Here is a 24,287-nt window from a genome sequence, read left to right as displayed (position 1 = left end):
CTTACTCTGTCCCCATGCTGTCAGACTCTGAGCTGCATCTTACTCTGTCCCCTCTGGCCCACAAATCCTTGTGGGGGACAGAGGAGCAGCCTCTCCCCTCCAACAGACTCCAACATGAGCAGCTGAGGACGAGTGTAGAGATAAACGACACAGACCACCATCTCCCCCGAGTATGTTCTGGGGGAATCGCCAGGCTGACAAAGAAAAAGGTCTGTGAGCAAAAAAGGACAGAAAATGCTAGATTCAACAAACTCCAACAAGTGTCTCCAATGAGAGGCTCTTCAGAACCTTTACTGCATTAACGAGTCACAGGGTGGTGCAAACGATTAAGCACTAGACTACTAACCGAAAGGTTGGCGGTTCTAACCCACCCAGAGGTACCTTGAAAGGCCTGGCGAGCTGCTTCCAAAAGGTCACAGCTTTGAAAACCCTATGGAGCAGTTCTACTCTGTACACAGGGGGTCACCGTGAGTCGGAATCGACTCCACAGCAACCAGCGACTCCATTGACGGCTCACAGCTCTCCACGAGAGGGACGGGGTATGAAACGGTTTCCACGTGCACCTGACCATGAATTCTTTTGAGCAACGTCCTAAAGTTCCTTGGAACACACCTGAAAAGCTACTTAGTCTCTCTCTCAAGAACTTCGAGCCTAACCTGATCTTGTGGATTTTTCTTCTTCGACAAACCCAACAGTTGCCCTCAAGCCAGCTCCAACTCATGGCGACCCCGTGTGTCAGAGAACTGTGCTCCACGGGGTTTTCAATGGCTGGTTTTTTGGAAGGAGATCACTAGGCCTTTCTTCCGAGGTGCCTCTGGGGGGACTTGAACCACCCAGCTTTCCATGAGCAGCCGAGCACGTTCACGGTTTGCACCACCCAGGGACTCCGCTCGATTGACAGTAACAGTGAAAATGATTTTATAAAAGCTGTGCGCAGCCCATCAGCAGAACGAGGTAGAAACTACACACACTGACGAGGAACTACACCTGGTTAAGTGAAAACTGTCAACTGCTAAGCTTTATGTATCACATGCTCTGCAGCAGAGGCAGACAAGGCACTCGGAGGAAAACGTACTCAGCCGTGGACCACAGACACTCAGAGACACGATCAGACGGCATCGCTACTTTCTGTGCTTCTGCAGTGCTGGTCTGCATAAGGTGAACAGAACACTTCTGCAGGGACTCCCTGGCTGGCCCAAATGGCTAAGCGCTTGGCTGCTACCTGAAAGGCTGTAGACTCGAGACCACCCAGAGGTGCCACGGAAGGAAGGCCTGGTGATCTACTTCTGAAAAATCAGCCACTGAAAACCCTAGGGAGCACAGTTCTATTCTGACACACACGGGGTCGCTGTGAACTGGAGTCAACTCAGTGGAAACTGGCTACTGGTTACTATTTCAGCAATCAATCAACAAAGCTCAATACACAGGTTAGAAAAGTAACAGAAAAACTTTCTAAGCAGCAGAGAGCCTAAGTTAACAATGATGAGACAATACGGGGGCGGGGGGTGGGATGTGAACTGTCCATGGAGAAATTGTGAATGGATGTATGTTTGGTGTGTAGGTTGCCACCAGAAATTAATAAAATCTTGAAAAAAAAAGTCAAAAGGAACGGTTTCTCACTGATCACCTATACCACGCCAGGATAGGGGACTTGGGGCAGAAATGGGGGCCCAGCAGGCACAGGTCTAAGTCCCTGCCCTGCTCTGGTGACAGAGCCACAGTGTGTACCCAAGAGGGCCGGTCAGTGCTGGGTCCTGGGCACCCCGACCCCCACGGGCCAGCACCCTGGCCAGCGGGCGCACGCACCTTCTGTGCCCCATGACGATCATGCGCAGCTTGTCCCCAAGGTCCTGCATCTCATGGATCTGGACGAATGTCCCCGTGTGGTAGATCTCGTCCAGGCTCTCGACCACGTCAGACTCATTGCTGGGGGAGAGGGCCATGAAGAGGTATCAACACACGCACCTGGGTTCTTGCGGGATGGCGAAGGCGGTGGGGGGGGGGGGCAAGAGACACCCCCACTGGCCACCACTGAGCACTATGAGTGGCCGCCTCGGCACCCACAGGTGCCCGGTGGCCTGTGGGAGCATCGGCCAGCCCAGGGTGACCACCGACGGGACCTGCGGCAGGTCACAGTGTATGCTGGAGCGGGGCCCCAGCTGGGGTTTGAACTGTAATGCACACTCCCACTGCAGAGCCTGCTGTGAATCTATCTTCAGAATTGGAAGCGGAACTGCTTTCTACCTGGGGGCAAGGTGGACGGGCCCGGAGCCACGCGGTCAGCCCGGCTAGCTTTGCCCTGAAGGGGTCTAGCAGGTACGCTGTGCCACTAAGGGCCCTCAAGGTTACTCCCCCCGTGGCCTCGACAGTGCGGGACAGCTTACACTCTGACCAAATCCTCAGCCCAGACTGGAAAGGTGTGGTGGCCTCTTGGCCTGGACCCTGTTAGGCTTTGCTTGGTTTCTTTTGGGCCAAGGATCAATGATCAACACTACTCCACAGAGCAGGAGGACTTGGATGGAGGCGTGAAAGAAAATGCCACTTACTTGTCATCTCTCTTCAGAAAGACACCGGCATAGGGCTGGGCAAGACGAACTTTCCTTCTTAGCAGCTCAACCAACTTCTTATTTTTAACCTAGCATGACAGTGACCCCAGAGTGAAACACAGGGCAGACAGTGGGCGTTATTCTCTGGGGGTGCGCGAATCTGATCCAGGGCATAAATCGACACGGACCAGGGACCCCTGATCAAAAGAAAAAGGCGGAGGGAGCAGGGAGGGGAGGCACAGAGAACGGAGTTACAGCAGCCTTAACCAGCTGCATGCCTTTGCAGGTTCCCTCCCTTTGCCTACAGAAAACTGAAAGCCGCTGAGGCTGGATGAACCCCCAAAATTATTGCTCTGAGATAATCTTCAAGCCTTAACCAAAAAAAAAAATCCCTTTAAGTCTTCTTTAAACCAAACAATAGTTTAGCTTAACTAGTAAAGAACGTCTGCGTTGAGCATTGCACTCGTTTAAGAGCTATCTAGCTGGAGCCCTGGTGGCTCAGTGGTTAAGAGATCGGCTGCTAACCAAAAGGTCGGCAGTGTGAATCCATCAGAAACCCTATGGGGCAGTTCCACTCTGACCTACAGGATTGCTATGAGTCGAAAATCGACTTGACATCGCACCACATACAGGATCAAATTGACAACAGCAACTCGGAAGGTTAGATAGGAACCTTAGGGGGCAGTGAGTTTATGTTAATGGGGGAGGAACAACTCAGACAAGGAGGGTAAGAATGGTTGCACCACTCAAAGAATGTAATCAGTGTCACTGAATTGTACGTGTAAAAACTGTTGAATGGGTGTATGTTCTGCTGGGTACACCCTCAACAAAAAATACACTAGATTAAAAAAAAGTAGACAAACAGCCAGCACCACGAAATCAATTTAACATCCACTTGCAAAAACATTTTTGGGGCAACATTTCTTTGCTTGAAAACCTAAACCATCCTGCTTTTATTAATGCCAAAACGTCAAAATGGCAGCATTAAATATGTGTAAGTCAGATACGGCCCACCCCACAGGCTGATGACTGCCTCTGGTGTTAATGGCAATTTTTTCCTCATCACATCTATACCCTGTTCATCAATGATCAAAGCCCTCAGGATCACAGCTCATCTGGACATCCCCTCTAGCACAGGTGAAGGGCCAACGGTGTCTTCTGGGAAACACCTGGTGGGACATGGAGCACCAAGGGCCTGAGGGCTCAGGGATTTCTTTCAAAACCGGTTGCCGTTGAGTTGACTCTGACTCATGGCGGCCCCATGTGTGTCAGAGTAGAACTGTGCTCCTGATTTTTCAGGAGATCGCCAGGCCTTTCTTCCGAGGCACCTCTGGGTGGGCTCAAACCACCAAGCTTTTGGTTAGCAGGTGAGCGCGTTAACCGTTTGTACCACCCAGGGACTCTGTGATTTCTTTCAAGCCTGTGAATTTCCAGGCCAGACCTCGGCTAAACTCAGCAGCCATCACACCTCAGTGTGTATCAGAATTACCTGGAGATGTTAAGAGCTTGCTGGGTCCTCTCACCCAGGGTTTCTCGTTCAGGAGGTTTGGGGTGGCCAATGATTTGCATTTCTAACAAGCTCCAGGTGATGCTGATGTGGCTGGAGGAGGAACACACTTTTGAGCCCTGGGTAGTGCAAATGGGTAACACACTTGGCTGTTAACCGAAAGGCTGGCATTTCAAGACTACCCAGAGATGCCTTGGAAGAAAGGCCTGGCGATCAACTTCCAAAGAATTAGCCACTGAAAATCCTAAGGAATACAGTTCTGCTCTGACACACATGGAGTAGCCATGAAGTTGGTGTCAACTCGACGGCAAATTTTTTTTTTTCCCCAGTAGATGCATTTTTCCGGGAAGAAGATACACAGCATCCATCAGGAGGGTACGTGACCAACCAAAACCTAAGACCCTTAGGTCTATACTCAGAGGCTCAACCAACTAACATGGAGAGAAGCTACGAAGGCCAGCTGGTCAGTCGGTGACTACTACAAAATCAAGAGGAAACGGAGCTTTACTAACAGGTTCAGGACACGCCATCGGGTCCCACAGGCGTTGTCTCCAATGTCTCTTCTGCTAACAGCTGACTGCTGCAGCCTCACCATTTGTCCCCTCCTCTTAGTTGGGCTGTTGTTGCTGGGTGCTGTGGAGTCCCTTCCTACTCACGGCGACCCCATGTGACAGACCAGAACTGCCCCATAGGGCCTTCTTGGCTGTAACCGTTATCGGAGCAGATTGCCAGGTCTTTCTCCAACAGAGCGGCTGGGTAGGTTCAAACCACTGACCTTTCAGTTAGCAGCTGAGCCCTTAACTGTTGTGCCACTGGGGCTCCTACTCTAAATGAGGGAACATTATTATTTTCATTTCGCAGATGAGAAAACAGAGGCCCAGAGAAAGAAGAGCTTGTCCACGGTTACAGAGCTAGGGGTGCTGCAGCCAGGATTATCAACCCCAGGATATGGCTCTGGGGCCCGCACTAGTTACCACTCATGAACATCAAGGAAAGGTCTTGAGAGGGCAGCTCATACGCAGCCAATCAGCAGTGTGGGAGAGGAGGTGGAGAAGGACCCGCTCCCTCCCCTCCCCACAGGCTGGCCGCTGCCCCCGTGCTGTCCTTGCCCCTCCCAGAGGATCCTTGACATTCAGTCAGCAGAGTCTGGAGGGTGAGGGCAGAAGCTGACTCACTATATGACCTTGTTGTTTTTAACAGATAATCCTTCTCCTCCTGGGACTCCAGTTTCCACATCAAATTTTTTTTTAAAAAAAAAAAAAAAAAAGGGAGAAGGGGTGGGTGGCGAGGGCATTTGGGTCCTTCTTTTTCCTACCCTAAAAGCTCCACTTCCTCCAACTTACGCTGCCCGTGTGCCACCTGCCATCTGGGGTTTTGTGTTTTTCAGTCTAAAATGATCTTCTCTGTTTACGGTCTCATCCCTTAAGCACAGACTGTGTTTTGACTTGTTCATTGCTCTGTGGCTGCTACATGGCAGAAGCTCTAGAACGCTTTGTTCAATGAATAAACGGTGACTACATCCACCAGGGACCATGTGGCCCCACCCCAACCCCTTCCTAAACTTCCCGTACCATCTCTTGCTCTATTATTCCCCACAGCACTTACTGCCTTCTCACACACTATCGTTTACCTATTAATCTTGTTTATTACCTCTCTCATCCTACTAGAATGAATTTCGTTTGTCTTGTACACTGCTGGTATCATCAATACCTAGAACCATGCCTGGCACATGGTAAGGGTTCAAACAGATGTAAGGAAATGAATCTTACAAAAGGACTCTTAACCACAAGGCCGACCGCCTGGGGGAGATGTTACAAAACATTTACCAAGATACGCAGAAAAGTAAACTGGGCTGCAGAATTACTCTAGCGTCTCCCAGCCCCGATTTCTAGGACTGGGATTAGTTTATCAAGCGAGTGGTGAGGAGAGAGGGATTCGAACTTCGGCTCTTGAGAAACTTCGTGTCTGAAAAAGTTGCGAAGCGTGAAGGCGCTACGTGACCCCTCGGTTCTACCTGCTGCTTGCAGAGGTGGGGAAACTGGGGCCGAGGCGGGGGGTCTCATTACCTCGATAATCTTGATAAAGCGCGGGAACACCGGATTGCGGGTGACGGCGATGAGCGGCAGGTGCGGGAACACGTCCGGAATCATCATGGGCGTGAGAGCCGTTATGACGGGGCCCTCCCCGCCGCCCGCGCTGCCCCCCGCGCCCCCGACCCCATCCTCTGCGCCGCCCTCGGAGGCGTCCTCACTGCCAGTGAATGGGCCGCTTCCACCGCGGTTACTCCCCTCCCAAAGCCCCCGCCACTGACCCGTGGCCGCGGGGCCTCGACCCCACAGAGTCCAGGGAAGCGAGGCGTCACAGGCCCGCCGGCCCCTGGACAGCCAGGCTTCGGCCGCAGTTGCAGCTCGTCCCCCCGCGGCGGCCAGGAGCGGCCGCCGCAGTGCCCAACACCGCGCTGCGCCCCACAGTCGCACGTAGCCTGTGCCCGCCGCCATGGCCCGGCCATCCTGACGACGCGTGAGAATTGCGTCATTTCCGCTCGCCGGGCTTGGGCGTACGTGACGCCAGGGGCGTACTTCTGCGCCTGTGGGGGGCCATGGCCAGGGAAGGAACGCTTCCGGGGGCGGGGCGTGGAGGGGGGTGGAAGTGAGTGTTCCACCGAGCGGGGCCTGCTGTCCGATGTCTTTCGTCGCCTTCACGTTTCCCGGTCACCCAGCTAGCGCGCTCAAGAACCTTCGGGTCACGAGGAAGGCTTTAAGCGTACGCCAGGGCCCTAGAGGGCAAACTGTTGCTGCAAACGCAAACTCTTGCGTCTGCTTAGGCGCGCGGGTGACAAGCTCAGGATCTGGGGCGCGTCGTCATTGGAGGATTAGCGCTCCCGGAGACAGCGTGCGCACACAGAGCTAGAGGGCGAGCGTTGGTGGATTTGGGCTTCCCGGGAGACGAAGTGCGCATGCTCAAACTCTAGTTTGCACACACGCGGACTGTAAGGCGCCTTCCCGCGGCCGTTGATGGTCAGCGGTGGACCAGGAGGGCGCTGGAGCGAGATGCTGGTGCCGATGCTGGTGGCGGCGATGGCTGTGCGGCTCTGGCCGCTGGTCAGAGCTGATTCGCTGTGCCGGTGGGGCAGCTCTTCAGGGCTGGGGTGCTGTCGGGGGCCGGGAGGGCGCTGGTTCATCTTTGAGCTGAGGGAAGTGGCAGGACCCCTGGACACGCCTGGGACGCTTGGAACAGGCCCAGCCTGGGCAGAATCGAGGAAAATCACCCCTGTCCCCGCTTTCCAGCCCCCTTTCCTCTCTCTAACCTCACAGAGGCTTCTCAGCTCCCTCCCCCTGTGGGCCAAAGTTGATAACCTCCCTTTCTTGCACCCCACCCCTACAGCCCATCACCAAGCCCTCCCATTTCTACTTCAAACTCTGGCCCCATTCTAGTGCCTTTACGCCATCGCCACCCCCCCTAGGCTTTGCCCTCTGTCTGTTCTCCACCCCGAAGCCAGAGGGATTATTTTAAAAGGAATCCGATCTGTCATTCCCCTCCCCTGGCTCTCTCCGTGGCTTCTAAAAGAAAATCCAAGTTCCTGCTTGCAGAGGCTGGCTGTGCCGCTCATGATTTGGCCCAGCTTCTCCACGGCAGCGCCACTAACATTTGGGGCCGGATCATTCTCTGTTTTGAGGGCCGCTTTGTGCATTGTGGGATATTTAGAGTATCCCTGGACTCCGCCCACTAGATGCCCTGTTCCCCAGTCAAAAAACTCGTTCAGGCGTTGCCTAATGCCTCCTGGGGGCTGAGAACCACCAGCCTAGCCCCTGTCGCCCCTCAGGATCACTTGTGTTCCAACCACACCGCCCTTTAATTCTTGAACACACCAAGCTCGCCCCAGCCTTGCGGACAGGGGAGACTTGCTATTATTCCCTCTACTCCTGTGTGGTGCAATTAATATGGGCTGCTAAACAAAGGTTGGAGGTTCAAGTCCACCCAGAGGCACCTCAGAAGAAAGGCCTGGCGATCTACTTCCTGAAGAATCAGCCACTGAAAGCCCTATGGAGCACGGTTCTGCTCCGACACACACGGAGTAGCTGTGAGTCAGAGTAGAACTGGTTTATAGGTGATTGTTTCACACTCAAGTTTGAGGACCTCGGCCATAAACTAAACCATCGTTCTTCTGGCTCCCACTCCACAAAAAAAAAAAAAAAAAAATTAAAACCTAAACCTTGGAGGAGTTCCTAATCTGGGGGCTGTGAATGAGCTTTTACGTGCTTTTTAGAATTATATCTGCATTTTTGTGCGTCTGTTTCTAAGGCACCCTGGTGGTGCAATAGTTAAACGCTTAGCTGCTAACTGAAAGATTGGCAGTTTGAACCCGCTCAGCAGCTTGGCAGGAGAAAGACCTGGCGGTCTGCTCTTGTAAAGACTACAGCCTAGGAAACCCTATGAAGCAGTTCTCCTCTGTCTCATGGAGTTGCTATAAGTCGGAATGACAGCGCTCAACAACAATGTGTCTGTTTCCGGGAGGAGAGGCCACACGGTTTCATCAGATTCTCAAGGAGCTCTTATAACCCCAAAAACATTAAGAGTGGGCACCCTAGAGTTAGTGCAGAGGAGACCTGATAAGGAGGTACATGCTATTCACCCCGAATAGTCAATAAAAACTGACAGATGGTCTCTCTTGTTGCTTGCCTCTAGTAATCACACAGTGAGGACAGGAAAAGTATTTAATGTCCACAAGGCAGTTCCTGGGGTATGTAGCTCCTGCTTAACCATCACTTCTTCACTTTCTTCTAATGACTGGATTGGAACTAACATCTAGTTTTTCTCGGGTGCCAGTTCCAGGTCCAGGCATCTTAACGTTACTTTATCTAATCCTCACAATTGCCCTTTGAAGAAAGGATTAATCTTTCCCATTTTCACTAAAAAGCAAGTTGAGAGCAGTTAAGTAACCTGAGGAAAGCCAAGAGGTGGAACTGGGCTTAGAACTCAGGTCGTCTGCGTTGAATTTTGTCTGTTCCACTATTGGATAGGAGATCAAATGCAGAATAACATGAGAAGCAAACCCTGTTACTTTGTTGATACAATGCAGTGCAGCCGGAAATGTATCACCCGATGTGTGGCTAAAATGCATGAAGAAAAAAAATCATCGGTTAAAATGTATTTCCTATCGACATGGTGTTCTTTCAGAAATGGCAGCTACTATTTGCAAATAATCTTTAGGTGACCGTGGTTTCCAACTGATTAGGTTAAGATTCTTCAACCTCTGGCCTGTCTCTCAAATAACTGTCAAAATAATCTGTAAATAAACTAACACGTACAAGGAATTTTAAAACTTTTAATTTTGACCTAATTATAGATTCACAGGAAGTTGCAAAAGTAGTACAGAGGGGTCCTGTTTATCCTTCACCGAGCATCCCCCAGGGATAGCACCTTACATAACCCCAGTACAGTATCAAAACCAGGCAACTATCATTGATACAATCCACCAACCTTGTTTAGATTTCACCCTTTCCATTTTTAACTTTGCACCTTGGGAACTGTTTTTATCAGGTGTTCATTAATATTCATATTATTAAAACCTTGTGATTATTTCTCTAGGACATCCTGTACTTTTCGTCTAGGACCACAAGCTTGATTACACATCCTTGCAAGAGAAACTTAGCTGTATATCTAGGGTAAGTGACCATTTTATGTACTGTTACCTTCTTTTTTATGAAAAATTTTGATTTGCTCTCATTCATTCATTCAGCAGACATTCATGAACACCTCTCTGCCCTGCATTGCTGGTTGCTGGCCTGCAAGGAGGCCAGAGTCAGGGCCGGGGATCAGAGGATGAGAGATGAAGTGACCAGCAAGTAACTAAGATAGACACACTATAGTGTGGTTGATGGTGGTGGTGTTAGTTGTCGCTGGGTCTGCTCTGACTCATGGCAACCCCATGTACAACCGAACAAAACATTGCTTGGTCCTGCGCCATCTTCACAATCACTGGTATGCTTGAGTCCATTGTTGCGGCCACCGTGTATTTTGCTTCTCAGAATTTGTCCGTTTCATCTGGGTGATCCAGTTTATTGCTATACAGTTGTTCGTAATATTCTGTCATAACTCTTTTTAACTGCTGCGTATTTTGAGTGCCTCCCAACCTAGGAGGCTCATCTTCCAGCACTATATTGGACAATATTCTGTTGTGATCCATAGGATTTTCACTGTCTGATTTTTCAGAAGTCAATCACCAGGCCTTTCTTCCTATTCTCTGTTGGTCTGGAAGCACCACTGAAACCTTTCCACTATGGGTGACTCTGCCGGTATCTGAAAAACCAGAGGATAGCTTCCAGCATCATAACAACACACCAGCCTCCACAGTACAACCAACTGACAGACTGGTGGGGGACAGTGTGGTACCACCTATCAAAGGTGCTGGATATAAGCACGAGGGGAGAGAGGGGGGCTGAGGAGAAAATGCTTAGGAAGGTTCCACTGGGAAGTTGATGCCAAAGCTGGGTTTTGAAGGATGAGTAGGAGTTCAGGGGCGACCAAACATATATAGACTTGGAGCAGTGCATTCAAATGCCACATGCGGTATGCACTTGGTGTTGTCTCGGGGCAAAGTTAGAAATCCAGATGTGTACACCATTCAAGATGTTCACCCTCTTCCTGAAGACAGTGGAGAATCTGGTGCCACATGGCTTGTGCTTTTGTTCAAGACCTCAGCCTGGTAACACTGAAGAGGGGACAGGACTGGAGAAGGGACGGGGGTGGAGACTAGGAGTGTTTACAGAATCCCAGGCCAAAGGACAGCCAGAATGCTCCTTAGAAGCGAGGGTTAAGATTCTTCGACCTCTGGCTTTTTCTCAAATAACTATGGTAATATCTGGAAATAAGCTAACTCGTACAAGGGATGAGATGTACTTCGTCTCATGTACTTTGGGCATGTTATCAGGAGAGACCAGTCCCTGGAAAAAGACAGCATGCTTGGTAAAGTAAAGCGTCTGCGAAAAAGAGGAAGACTCTCAACGGATGGATTGACGCAGAGGCTACGACAATGGGTTCAGATGTATCAACGGTTATGAGGATGACACAGGACCTGGCCACATTTCATTCTGTTATACACGGGGTTGCTATGAGTTGGAACCGACTTGAGGGCACCTAACAACACCAACAGATTACATTATGGAAGGTAATCTGCTCTACCCAAGGCCAACTGATTTAATCACATGTAACTACTCCATAACAGCAACCAGACTAGTGACTTGCCAAAGAACTGGGAACCATAGTGTTGCAAAGTTGACACCCAGAATCAGCCATCACACCCAGGGGTCATGTGTTCAGGGACAAGAGGCTCTGGGGAATGTTGATTCTACAAAGCGGATGGGAAAAGGGAAAGAGAACTAGGAAACCAGGAGACCTAGAAGCTGAGGGAGGAAGAGGGTCAAGGAGGAGAGGGCCAAGGGACACAAAGAAGTCAAGGCACATGAGGCAGATCAGTGGCCATGGAGTTGGCAGTCAGGGGACAGAGCATTGGGATCTAACAAGAGAGAAAGCAAGGACATGGAATTCCAGAGTTTGCGTTGCTCTCTCAAGAAGCCAAGACAGACTGACAGAAGAGAGGCTACTTCCAGAGAGGCCCAGCAGCGAGGGAGGCAGAGTCCAGAGGGTGTATATTGCTGACAAAGGGGCCTCTGGAGAGGAAGGATCACCCAAGATGGGAAGAGGAGCAGGGAAGGTGAAGCTGGCCTGGGGCAGGGGGAGCCCTCAGCTTCCTCTACAGCAGTAACATCTCACATGATGAGATGCTAATTCTGCATTGTTCCCTTAGAACTGTGCTAGCCCACGTGGTAACCACTCACCACATGTTGTTATTGAAATTAAATAAAATTAGGAATCTACTTCCACAGTTGCACTCGCCCCTTTTCAAGTGCTCAAAGTGGCTAGTGGTGCCATATTGGACATCTCAGAAACAGAACATTTCCCCCATTACAAAAGGTTCTAGAGGACGGTGTGGCTTTAGAGCAGGGGTCAGCAAACTATGGCCTGGAAACCAGATATGGCCTACCACCTGTTTTTGTACAGCCCGCATGCTGTTTTTACATTTTTATGTGACTGAGAAAAAGAAAAATCAAAAGAAGAATTATATTTTGTGACACGTGAAAATGATATGAGTTCACATTTCAGTGTCCACAGCTAAAGTTTTATTGGCAGGCAGCCACACCCCTGCATGTACACCATATTTTTATGAAAATAATGCATGCATTATGTATTTTTGCCAACCACACAACCCCCCCGCATGTTATTTTCATAAGCACGCTATGCCAATTTCTGTGTATTAGATGTGTGTGCACATTATTTACGTGGATGCGTTATTTGCAAAAAAAATACAGTGTATCATGCATAGCTTCTGCTGTGCTACATCAACAGAGATGAGTAGTTGCAACAAAGGCCGTATGGCCCCTAGGGTATTTACTATCTGGTTTTTTACACAGAAAGTTTGCTGACTCCTGGTTTAGAACATAACAAGAGAGTCTTATCACTCCCATTCGACTTAAGACTGGAGATTGCAGCCAGTGCAATAAGACATGAAAAAGAGAAATGAAGTGTAAAACACGAAGTCAGAAAGGCAGCATTTGCAAAATCCACGAGTACCAAGTACTAGAACTAATAACTGCATGTGGCAAGATAGCCAAATATAACACATTAAAACATGAACAAGTTTCTTATAAACCGGTAGTGACCGATTAGAAAGGGCAATTTTGAAAAATACTATTCACAATAACAAAAACTTTAAAATACATGGGAATTGACCCAGTAATTCCTTTCTGAAAATGACCATAAAGGTTTTCTGAAAAGAGGGTGGAGGAAAGAAACCTGAATAAGGAAGTGATATACCATGTTCATGAATGGTCTTTCCTTTCTTAAAAGTTTTCTACATTAAAAGAACAAATTGCTTCCTTCTCATATACACATTCTTGGTCTGAAACCCTTTACTTTCATGGGATGAGATCTGTATAAATGACAAAACTGAAGTTTATCCTGAGCAAGAAAGGCTCTCATATAATGTATGTCTGGTATAATGCTACATGTGACGTGGGAACACTTTAAAAATAATGTTATTTCAAGAAGTCTTAACTGTCTTAGTTATCTAGTGCTGCTGTAACAGAAATACCACAAGTGGGTGGCTTTAGCAAACAAATTTATTTTCTCACAGTTTAGGAGACTAGAAGTCCAAATTCAGGGTGCTGGCTCTAGGGGAAGTGTTGCTGTCTCTGTTGGCTCTGGGGAAAGTTCTTGTCTCTTCAGCTTCTATTTCTTGGCTCCTTGGTGATCTTCATGTGGCATGGCATCTCTCTTCCCCCATCTCTGCTTCCTCCCTTGCACAATTTGTTTAATCTCTTTTGTAGCTTAAAAGAGATTGACTCAGGACACGCTACACTAGTACTGTGTCATTAACATAACAAAGAAAACCTATTCCCAAATGGGATTATAACCACAGGTATGGGGTTAGGATTTACAATGCAGATTTTTTTGGGACACAGTTCAATCCATAACACATGCTCAAATGTGTGTGTGAGTGTGTGTGTGTGTGTGTGTGTGTGTGTGTGTGTATCAATTATTGTATTAACTGCTCTTCCTTGTAGGCATATGGGTATTATCCTATCACTGACAGCAGTGTACTTCAGGATAGATCTTGAAATGTTCTTTTTGACAATGAATGCGATGCCATTCCCCTTCAATTTGTCATTCCCAGCATAGTAGACCTATGATTATCCGATTCAAAATGGCCAATACCAGTCCATTTCAGCTCACTAATGCCTAGGGTATCAATATTTATGTGTTCCATTTCATTTTTGATGACTTCCAATTTTCCTAGATTCATATTTTGTACATTCCACATTCTGATTATTAATGGATGTTTGCAGCAGTTTCTTCTCGTTTTGAGTTATGCCATATCAGCAAACGAAGGTCCCGAAAACTTGACTCCATCCACGTCATTAAGGTCGACTCTACTTTGAGGAGGCAGCTCCTCCCCAGTCATATTTTGAGTGTCTTCCGGACCTAAGGGGCTCACTCAGCACTATATCAATGTTCTGCTGCTATTCGTAACGTTTTCGCTGGCCAAGTTTTTCAGAAGTAGATTGCCAGGTCCTTTTTCCTAGACTGTCTTAGTCTGGAACACTAGTGACCAAAGACCAGACAAGTTGTGGGATGACATCAAGGACATCATACGTGAAGAAAGCAAAAGGTCATTAAAAAGACAGGAAAGAAAGAAAAGACTAAAGTGGATGTCAGAAGAGACTGAAACTTGTTTTTGAACGTAGAGTAGCTAAAGTGAATGGAAGAAATGATGAAGTAAAAGAGCTGAACAGAAGATTTCAAAGGGCAGCTTGAGAAGACAAAGTAAAATATTACAAGGAAGTGTGCTAAGACCTGGAGTTAGAAAACCAGGAGAGAAGAACACGCTTGGCCTTTCTCAGGCTGAAAGAGCTGAAGAAAAAATTCAAGCCTTGAGTTGCAATTTTGAAGGATTCTCTGGGCAAAATATTGAATGACACAGGAAGCATAAAAAGCAGATGGAAGGAATACACTGAGTCACTGTACCAAAAAGAATTGATCGACGTTCAACCATTTCAGGAGTACTGATAGTACTCGCCCTGACAAGGAACACAACAGAGAGTCCCTGATGGCGCAGGAGAAAGATGGGGTGCAGAACTCAAATTCTAGTAAGAAGACCAGACTTAATAGTCTGTCTGAGACTGGAGGAACCCTGGAAAGCATGGCCCCTGGATTCTCTATCAGCCCAGAACTAAAACAATTTCCAAGACCAACTCTTCAGACAGGGATTGGACTGGACTGTGGGACATAAAGTGATACTCATGAAGAGTGTGCCTCTTAGCTCAAGTAGATACAAGAGACTAAATGGGCAGCTTCTGTCGGGAGGTGAGATGGGAAGGCAGAGAGGGTTAGGAGCTGGTTGAATGGACATGGGGAATCGGGGGTGGAAAGGAGGAGTGTGTTGTCACAGTATGGGGAGAGCAATTAGGGTCACATAACAATGTATGTATACATTTTTGTATGGGAGACTAACTTGAAATGTAAACTTAATTTAAACTACAACAATAAAAAAAAGAACCGATGGTACTGAAGGAAGAGGTCTGAGCTGCATGGAAGGCATTGGTGAAAAACAAGGCTCCAGGAATTGACGGGATACCAACTGAGATGTTTCAACAAAGGGATGCAGCGCTGGAGGTGCTCACTTGTCTGTGCTAAAAAACTTGGAAGACAGCTACCTGGCCAGCTGACTGGAAGAAATCCATATTTGTGCTCATTCCAAAGAAAGTGATCCAATAGAATGTGGAAATTATCAAACAATGTAATTAACATCACACGCAGGTGAAATTTTGCTGAATATCATCCAAAAGTGGCTGTAGCAGTACATCGACAGGGAGCTGCCAGCTATTCAAGCCGGATTCAGAAGAGGATGTGGAAAGAGAGATTTCATTGCTGAGGTCAGATGGACCTTGGCTGAAAGTAGAGAATAACAGAAAGATGTTTACCTGTGTTTTATGGACTATGTAAAGGCATTCGACTGTGTGGATCATAACAAATTATGGATAACATTGCGAAGAATGGGAAATTCCAGAACATTCACTTGTGCTCACAAGGAATCTTTACATAGACCAAGAGGCAGTCCTTCGAACAGAGCAAGGTTATACTGCATGATTTAAAATCAAGAAAAATGTGCTTCAGGGTTGTATCCTTTCACCATACTTATTCAATCTGTATGCTGAGCAAATAATCAAAGAAGCTGGACTATATGAAGAAGAATGGGGCACCAGGATTGGAGCAAGACTCATTAACAACCTGCGTTATGCAGATGACACAATCTTGCTTGCTGAAAAGGAAGAGGACTTGAAGCACTTAGTGATGAAGATCAAAGACCACAGCCTTCAGTGTGGATTACACCTCAATATAAAGAAAACAAAAATCCTCGCAACTGGACCAATAAGCAACATCATGATAAAAGGAGAAAAGATGGACGTTGTCAAGGATTTCATTTCACTTGGATCCACAATCAACAGCCGTGGAAGCAGCTGTCAGGAAATCTAATGATGTATTGCATTGGGCCAATCTGCTGGAAAAGAGCTCTTTAAAGTGTTAAAAAGCAAAGATATCACTTTGAGGACTAAGGTGTGCCTGACCCAAGCCATGATATTTTCAATTACCTCATAAGTGTGGGAAAGTTGGACAATGGATAAGGAAGACTGAAGATGAATTGATGCCTTCTTTGTTTGGGAAGAATATTGAATATACCATGGACTGCCAGAAGAATGAACACGTTATCAGGAGGGACCAGTCCCTGGAGAAGGACATCACGCTTGGTAAAGGAGAGGGTCAGCAAAAGAGAGGAAGACACTCAATGAGATGGATTGACACAGTGGCTGCAACAACAGGCTCAAGCATAACAACAATTGTGAGGAAGGTGCAGGACCGGGCAGTGTTATGCTCTGTTGTGCGTAGGGTCCCTATGAGTTGGAAATGACCCGATGGCGCCTAACAGCAAACAGCAACGTATGTCAATACCTAAATGGTTCCTAGTTAAAAAGGAATTTTGTTTGAATGGAACATGTTTAGGGTGTCTTCATCGCCTGTGTTCTTCTGTGAAATTGTCCCAATTTAACTCTTTTATTGTCTCTTTCAGAGCACGAGTTTTTTTCACTACAGATAGCTTTGGCAGTAGTCTCCTTCCATTTACCATCCCTACGTCAATGCAGGTAGTTATTTTACTTAATCCAAAGGGTTCCAAAGATCCATAATATTCAGTGGTAGATATAGTTTGGAATTATCAGAAGAATCTGTTTTTTATAATCAAGTGGTTTATTTTTCAACGTATCTCTTGATGATGTTTAAAGCAATTTCTAAGCCAAAAGAAATGTCTTAGTTACCTGTTGTTGTTGTTAGGTGCCAATGAGTCAGTTCCAACTCATAGCAGCCCCATGTACAGCAGAACAAAATACTGCCCGGTCCTGTGCCATCCTCACAATCATTGCTATGTTTGAGCCCATTGCTGCGGCCACTGTGTCAGTCCATCTCGTTGAGGGTCTTCTTCTTTTTTGCTGACTTTCTACTTTACCAAGCATGATGTCCTTCTTCAGGGACTGGTCCCTTCTGATGACATGTCCAAAGTATGTGAGACGAAGTCTCTCCATTCTCACTTCGAAGGAGCACTCTGGCTGTTCTTCTTCCAGGATAGACTTGTTCGTTCTTCTGGCGGTCCATGGTATACTCAATACTCTTCACCAACACCATAATTCAAAGGCATCAATTCTTCTTCAGTCTTCCTTATTCATTGTCCAGCTTCACACGCTTATGAGGTGATTGAAAATACCATGATGTGGGTCAGGCGCACCTTAGTCTTCAAAGTGGCATCGTTGCTTTTTAATACTTTACACAAATACCGCAAGTGAGTGGCCTTAAAAAACAGGAATTGTCTCACAGTTTAGGAGGCTAGAAGTCCAAATTCAGGAACTGATGACTTGGCTCTGAGGGGAGATCCTTCCTTGTCTGTTCCAGCCTCTAGCAGCTGCCTTGTATCTCTGTGTCCATTTTGCAACAGTTAAGCGCTCGGCTGCTAATCAAAAGGTTGATGGTTCAAAGCCACCAGGGACTCCTTGGGAGAAAGACCTGGCGATCTGCTCCAGTAACGATAATTGACAGCAGCTAACAACTATAGCATAGCTCAAAAGTGATTTGATTTAGAACCCACTCTACTTGAGTATGACCTCATAAACATAACAGAAATTTCCAACAAAACATAATATTAAAGTATTTATTTATTAAATATACTAATTTAATGTATTAAATAACATCATATTTCTAAACTGGATCATATTTATAGATATAAAAAAAACAAAAACCAAACCCGTTGCCATCAAGTTGATTCCGACTCATAACAACCCTATAGGACAGAGTAGAACTGCCCTATAGGGTTTCCAAGGAGTGGCTGGTGGATTCCAGCTGCCAACCTTATGGTTAGCAGCTGAGCTCTTAACCACTGCGCCACCAGGGCTTTAGGTATAGGGGCCCAGATTTCAACATATACTTTAAACCTGTTACTGTTGAGATCATTCCAACTCATAATGACCTTACAGGACAGGGCAAAACCGCCCCATAGGGCTTCCAAGGCTGTAATCTTTACAGAACCAAAAGGTGGCACAATGGTTAAAGTACTCAGTTGATAATCGAAATGTCAGCGGTTCGAACCCACCACCAGAAAGATGTGGGAGTCTGCTTCTGCAAAGATATGCAGCCTTGGAATCCCTATGGGGCAGTTCCACTCTGTCCTACAGGGTCACTATGGGTCGGAATCAACTTGAAGGCAGTGAGTTTGGTTTTGCTTTAGAATCTTTACGGAAGCACACTGCCACATCTTTCTCCTGTGGAGCGGCTGGTGGATTCGAACCATCCACTTTTCAATTAGCAGTTGAATGTTTAACCACTGTGCCACCAGGGCTCCTTGTACATACTTTTGGGAGGATACAATTTATGCCATAACAACAAGAGTTGACTTTATTCTACGCCTACTACCAAGATGAGCGTTTTCTTTCTGAAAAAGGAAACATTTGTTGCGAGTGCCCCTTTCGTTGGTGCTGGGTTTACAGTTGAGAGACCGACTGGATGGCACCCTACTTTCCAGGAAATCATTTCACGGACCCTGTGAATTGTCCTAGACCCCCGGGAAAATCCTTCCCCCCGAGTAACTCTCTTGAGAAACTCTACCACTGGCGCCTTCGCTAATGCGGGGTTTCCAGCCGTTAAAGACTGGTGTTTCCCTTAGAAGTGACACATTCAACCTTGTTGGCAACACTCGTCACTTGTCATTTGTACTTGAGGCTTTGCTCTTAGAGAAGCTTTGACAAGGGAGAGGGGCTGAGTGACTTTGGGTAACTGCGAGCACCAAAGACCCATTTCGATTCCTCAGTTTCATTTCTAGCTGACCCTAGAATACCTAGTTACCAGTATCAAAAAAAAAAAAAAAATTGCCATTGAGTCAGTTCCAACTCATAGTGACTGTCTTAATCGTCTAGTGCTGCTATAACAGAGGAGCCCTGGTGGCACAGTGGTTAAGAACTTGGCTGCTAACCAAAAGGTGGGCAGTTTGAATCCACCAGCTGCTCCTTGGAAACCCTATGGGGCAATTCTACTCTGTCCTACAGGGTCCGTATGAGTCAGAATCAACTCGATGGCAACGAACTTGGTCTGGTTTTGGCTGTAACAGAAATGCCGTAAGTGGGTGGCTTTAACAAACAGAAATTTATTTTCTCACAGTTTAAGAGGCTAGAAGTTTGAATTCAGGGCACTGGCTCTAGGGAGAGGAAGGCTTTCTCTCTTTGTCGGCTCTGGACGAAGGTCCTTGTCTCTCCAGCTTCTGTTTCCTGGTTCCTTGGAGATCTCCACGTAGTTTGGCATCTATCTTCCCCCATCTCTGCTTCCTTAATGTGCTCCTTTTATATCTTGTAAGAAATTGACTCAAGACATACCTTGCACTAATCCTGTGTCATTGACATAACAGAAAACCCATTCCCAAATGTGATTATGACCACAGGCACAGAGGTTAGGATTTACAACACATATTTGGGGAGGGACACATTTCAATCCATAATAGCGACCCTATAGGACAGGGTAGAACTGCCCCATAGGGTTTCCAAAGCTGGGTTTCCAACCTTTATGGAAATAGGTTACCACATCTTTTTCTAATGGAGCGGCTGGTGGATTTGAGTCGGCGACCTTTGGGTTAGCAGCCAAGTGCTTTAACCACTGTGCCACCAGAGTTCCCTTCCCAGTATCTAGGAACCCACCAAATACTGCTGGTATAAACTATTCTTGGGTGTGTGTCTAGAAGTATTGCTTTCTGAACCGATGTAGGAAAAGACATCGTTATTGATTTAGTACGTATCGTTATTTTTAGGTTGGCGTGCCCGCAGTAACATCAGCACATTTTGCCGGTCCAGTATTGCTGTTCGTAATAAACCAAAAAGTCTATATTTATGATTATCAGACCAATTCCTGGAACGCAGCTATAGGTACATGCATTTTGTATGGTTGATTTTGTTTGAATTTAGCTGGCCTCCGAGAAAGACAAAATATTAATTTTGGAAGTATAAACAACACTCCTACTTGACTGTCAGCACCTGGATGCCTCCAGCTCTCCCAGGTTGCTGATGTTACCTTGTCCTTTCAGGTCCAAATAAAAATGGGCCTGGTGTGCATCCTGTGGGTGGGGAACCTTGTGTTTTAGTCAGGGACTGTGGTCGTGAGCCATGGAGACCCACCTTGACTGATTGAGTGAGCAAGGAGCATCAGTAGGGTTTGGCAATGGATTGATGTTGGGGGGAGGGGGACCAGGCAGGGGTCAGTAATGATTTCTAGGTGGCTGGTGGCCAAGCTGGGTGGTAGGACTGTTCCGTCGTACATAGTTTACATTAAGGACAGGTAACAGCAGACGGGGGCTGTGGTGGTGCAGTGCTGGAATGCTCGTCTTCCATGCGGGAAACCCAGGTTTAATTCCCGGCCAGTACACCTCATGTACAGCCACCACCCATCTGTCCATGGAGCTTGTGTGTTGCTGTGATGCTGAGCAAGTTTCAGCAGAGCTTCCAGACTAAGATGGACTAGGAAGAAAGGCCTGGTGATTGACTTCTGAAAATCAGCCAGTGAAAACCCTGTGGCCTCCTTTGCCATGAGACCAGAAGAACTGGATGATGCCTGGCTACCCTTACTGAATGCTTTGATCAAAGATTCTATAGACAAATCCTGATCAAAGCGGGGGGCGGGGATGTGGAACGGAGTTTCAAATTCTCATGGACTCTAGACTTTCTGGAGCCACGGAGGGTGGATGAACCCCCGAAACTATGGCCCTGAGATAACCTTTAAACCTTAAACCAAAAATATCCCCTGAAGTCTTAAAACCAAACAACAGTTTAGCTTAAGTAGTAAAGAATATCTGCCTTGAGCATTATGCTCTTTTAAGATCTATCTCTATGGGATCAAATTGGCAGCAGCCACTAGAAAGGTCAGATAGGAAGTTTAGGGGGCAATGAGTTTATGCTAACGGGGGAGGAACAATTCAGAAAAGGAGGGTGAAAATGATTGCACAACTCCAAGAATGTAGTCAGTGTCTCTGAATTGTACATGGAGAAACTGTAGACTAGGCTGATTCATAGAGACAGAAAGTAGACTAGAGGTTCTCAGGGACTGGGGCGGGGGGAGTTACTGTTTACTGGGTACAGAGTTTCTGTTTGGGATGACAAGAAAGATCTAGAAATAGGTAGTGGTGATGGTTACAAAACACTGAATGTACTTAATGCCACTGGATCGTATTCTCGGAGATGGTTAAAATAGTAAATTTTATGTTATGTGTATTTTACCACGATTGAAAAAAAAAAAAAAAGATCAAATGGGAGGGAAAAAAAGCATCAATAACAAAGTGTGGCCAGAACTTTACGTGAGGCTGGACCTCAGGATGTTCTGGATCAGAGTAACCTAGCCAAGAGAAGGGGGCCCATTCCGCTTTGAAGGGTCTAGACGTTTCCTTGAAACCAGGGCTGATTCTGTCCCCCAGGGGACACTGGGCCGTGTCTGGAGACTTTTGTGGTTGTCAGGACAGGGGAGGGGGTGCTATGGCATCGAGTGTGTGGAGGTCTGGGCTGCTGCTCAACACCCTGCAGTGCACAGGACGGCCTCACCCCGGAGAACGATCCAGCTGTGCTTCTGTTAAGAGTGACGAACAAATTTGGGAATGGATAGTAATGACGGTAGCACAACATGGTGACCGTAACTAATGTCACTGCATTGTACACATAAAATTTCAAATGTTTTGTTATATATATTTTACCACAGTTAAAAAAAAAATTGGGCAGGAGGCTGGAGGCAGGGTATGAAAAGGAAAAAAGACCTTTGCAGGGGGGTTTCTGATAAGGTTCAATTTCTTGGACTGAGTACTGGTTGCAAGGGTGTGTTCAGTTGGTGAAAAGTTGTTGGGCTGTACACCCTAGGCGTGTGCACCTTCCTGCATGTACATTGTGGTTTAATAAAAAGTGTACTTGACAAAGGTAATCAATGTCACTGCATTGTACACGTACAAATTGTTGAGATGGCACGTGGTTCGTCGTGTATATTTCCACCACAAGGAAGTAAAAAGGGGGGAGCATTATAGAAAAAGACTGGAAAAAAAAAAAAAAGAATAAAGTTAAAAAAAAAAAAAATTCAGCCCCAAATGTCAACAGTGCTGAGATTGAGCAACTCTGCTGTAAACTTTTCTCTGAACTTCAGGGACTTGTTATGCGTATTTTTAAATGATTTTTTTTTTCTTTTCAGGCATAGAACACCCCATTTCACACATTTCTGGTGATAATTGTTGTTACAGTCAAAATTCCTTTTGTTTGGTAAGTACGTGTAAAATCATTCTTTTTTTTTTTTTTGCCATACCCCAAACATAGATGATTATGAATAGAAATAAAGTCAGTAAGCTTTGAGGGCTGTGGCCATGATGGCCCGGGGCGGGATAATAGCACTATTTTTAGGGGGGCTCAGAAGAAAGCCCAAGATAAAAGAGGGGCTCTGGAGCTATTTTCAGATCAAATGACTGTCATACTATGAATGTAGCCAGTATCATTTTCGTAAAATTTTAAAAATATGTATTATTAAGAAAAATTATTTTAAATATTATTTTGAAATAATCACAGGCTCTATGTTGTTGTAGGGAGCCCTGGTGGTACAGGGGTTAAACCCTCAGCGGCTAACCGAAAGGTCAGTGATTCAAACTCACCAGCCGCTCTGCAGGAGAAAGATGTGACAATCTGCTTCCACAAAAATTACATCCTAGGAAACCCTATGGGGCAGTTCTACTCCGTCACATGAGGTGGCTATGAGTCGGAATGGACTCGACAGCGACAGAGTATGTTGTTGGGTGCCATCAAGTCAATGTTTGACTCACAGCAACCCCATGTGACAGAGTAGAACTGCCTCAGAGGGTTTCCTGGGCTGTAATCTTTATAGGAGCAGATCGCCAGGTCTTGCTTCTATAGAGCCACTGGGTAGCTTTAAACCACCCAGTGGCCTCGTGGGAGAAAGACCCAGTGATCTGCTCCTGTAAAGATTCCAAAAAACCTGAATGTATCGCAGTCGAGTCAATTTCAACTCACAGCGACCCTATAGGACAGAGTAGGACTGCCCCATAGGGTTTCCATGGCCGTAATGTTTATGGAAGCAGACTGCCACATCTTCCTCCTGTGGAGCGGCTGGTGGGTTTGAACTGCTGACCTTTCCATTTGCAGCAGAGCGCTTAAGCACTGCACAACCAGGCCTCCTTTGTGTGTGTCTACTTCTATGCAAGTTATCATATGTGAGGGTCCCATGTAACCAGCACTGCCATCAAGACACAGAACTGTTCCATCACCACAAAGCTCTCCCTCCTGCTAACCTTTTATCGTCATGCCCACCTTCAGCCCCTGCTCTGCCCCTGCTGTTCTTCTCAGGTGCTGTTGAGTAGGTTCCGACTCATAGCGACCCTACGTACAACAAAACAAAACACTGCCCGGGCCTGTGCCATCCTCACAATCATTGCTAAGTTTGAGCCCATTGTTGCAGCTGCTGTGTCAGTCCATCTCGTCAAGGGTCTTCCTCTTTTTCAAGGACCTTCTACTTTACCAAGCATGATGTCCTCCTCCAGGAACTGGTCCCTCCTGATAACACGTCCAAAGTGCATGAGACGAAGTCTCGCCATCCTCACTTCCAAGGACCATTCTGGCTGTATTTCTTCCACGACAGACTTGTTCGTTCTTCTTGCAGTTCATGGTGTATATTCAATATTCTTTGCCAACACCATAACTCAAATGGGTCAATTCTTCTTCCATCGTCCTTATTCATTTCCAGCTTTCGCATGCATATGAGGCAATTGAAAATATCATGGCTTGGTTCAGGTGCACCTTAATCCTTAAAGTGACATCTTTGCTTTTGAACAGTTAAAAGAGATCTTTTGCAGCAGATTTACCCCATGTACTATGTCATTTGGTTTCCTGACTGCTGCTTCCATGGGCGTTGATTGTGGAGCCAAGCAAAATGAAATCCTTTTCTCTGTTTATCATGATGTTGCTTATTGGTCCAGTTGTGAGGATTTGTTTTCTTTATGTTGAGGTGTAATCCATACTGAAGGCTGTAGTCTTTGATCTTCATCAGTAAGTGCTTCAAGT

General features: G+C 46.7%; 2 protein-coding genes across 2 annotated transcripts in view; one reads left to right on the top strand and one right to left on the bottom strand.

Annotated features, from left to right (window-relative positions):
- The window catches only part of LONP1 (lon peptidase 1, mitochondrial), a 23,023-nt gene extending 16,373 nt beyond the window's left edge, over positions 1-6,650 (bottom strand). Inside the window, exons 1-3 of the mRNA XM_004378425.2 lie at positions 6,120-6,650; positions 2,547-2,635; positions 1,807-1,926 (exon numbers count right to left, since the gene is read on the bottom strand). Coding sequence (XP_004378482.1) covers positions 1,807-1,926; positions 2,547-2,635; positions 6,120-6,551 — 641 coding nt within the window. The 5' untranslated portion in view covers positions 6,552-6,650. The remainder of the gene's footprint in view (positions 1-1,806; positions 1,927-2,546; positions 2,636-6,119) is intronic.
- Positions 6,651-8,530: 1,880 nt separating this feature from the next.
- The window catches only part of CATSPERD (cation channel sperm associated auxiliary subunit delta), an 89,419-nt gene continuing 73,662 nt past the window's right edge, over positions 8,531-24,287 (top strand). Inside the window, exons 1-5 of the mRNA XM_023733091.1 lie at positions 8,531-8,671; positions 9,643-9,719; positions 16,739-16,811; positions 20,006-20,120; positions 22,414-22,481. Coding sequence (XP_023588859.1) covers positions 8,531-8,671; positions 9,643-9,719; positions 16,739-16,811; positions 20,006-20,120; positions 22,414-22,481 — 474 coding nt within the window. The remainder of the gene's footprint in view (positions 8,672-9,642; positions 9,720-16,738; positions 16,812-20,005; positions 20,121-22,413; positions 22,482-24,287) is intronic.

The sequence above is a fragment of the Trichechus manatus genome, unplaced genomic scaffold (genome assembly GCF_000243295.1).
Source record: "Trichechus manatus latirostris isolate Lorelei unplaced genomic scaffold, TriManLat1.0 scaffold00057, whole genome shotgun sequence".
NCBI lineage: Eukaryota > Metazoa > Chordata > Mammalia > Sirenia > Trichechidae > Trichechus > Trichechus manatus.
The sequence above is the reverse complement of the archived record's forward strand: the minus strand, read 5'-3'. Positions and strand labels throughout refer to the sequence as shown.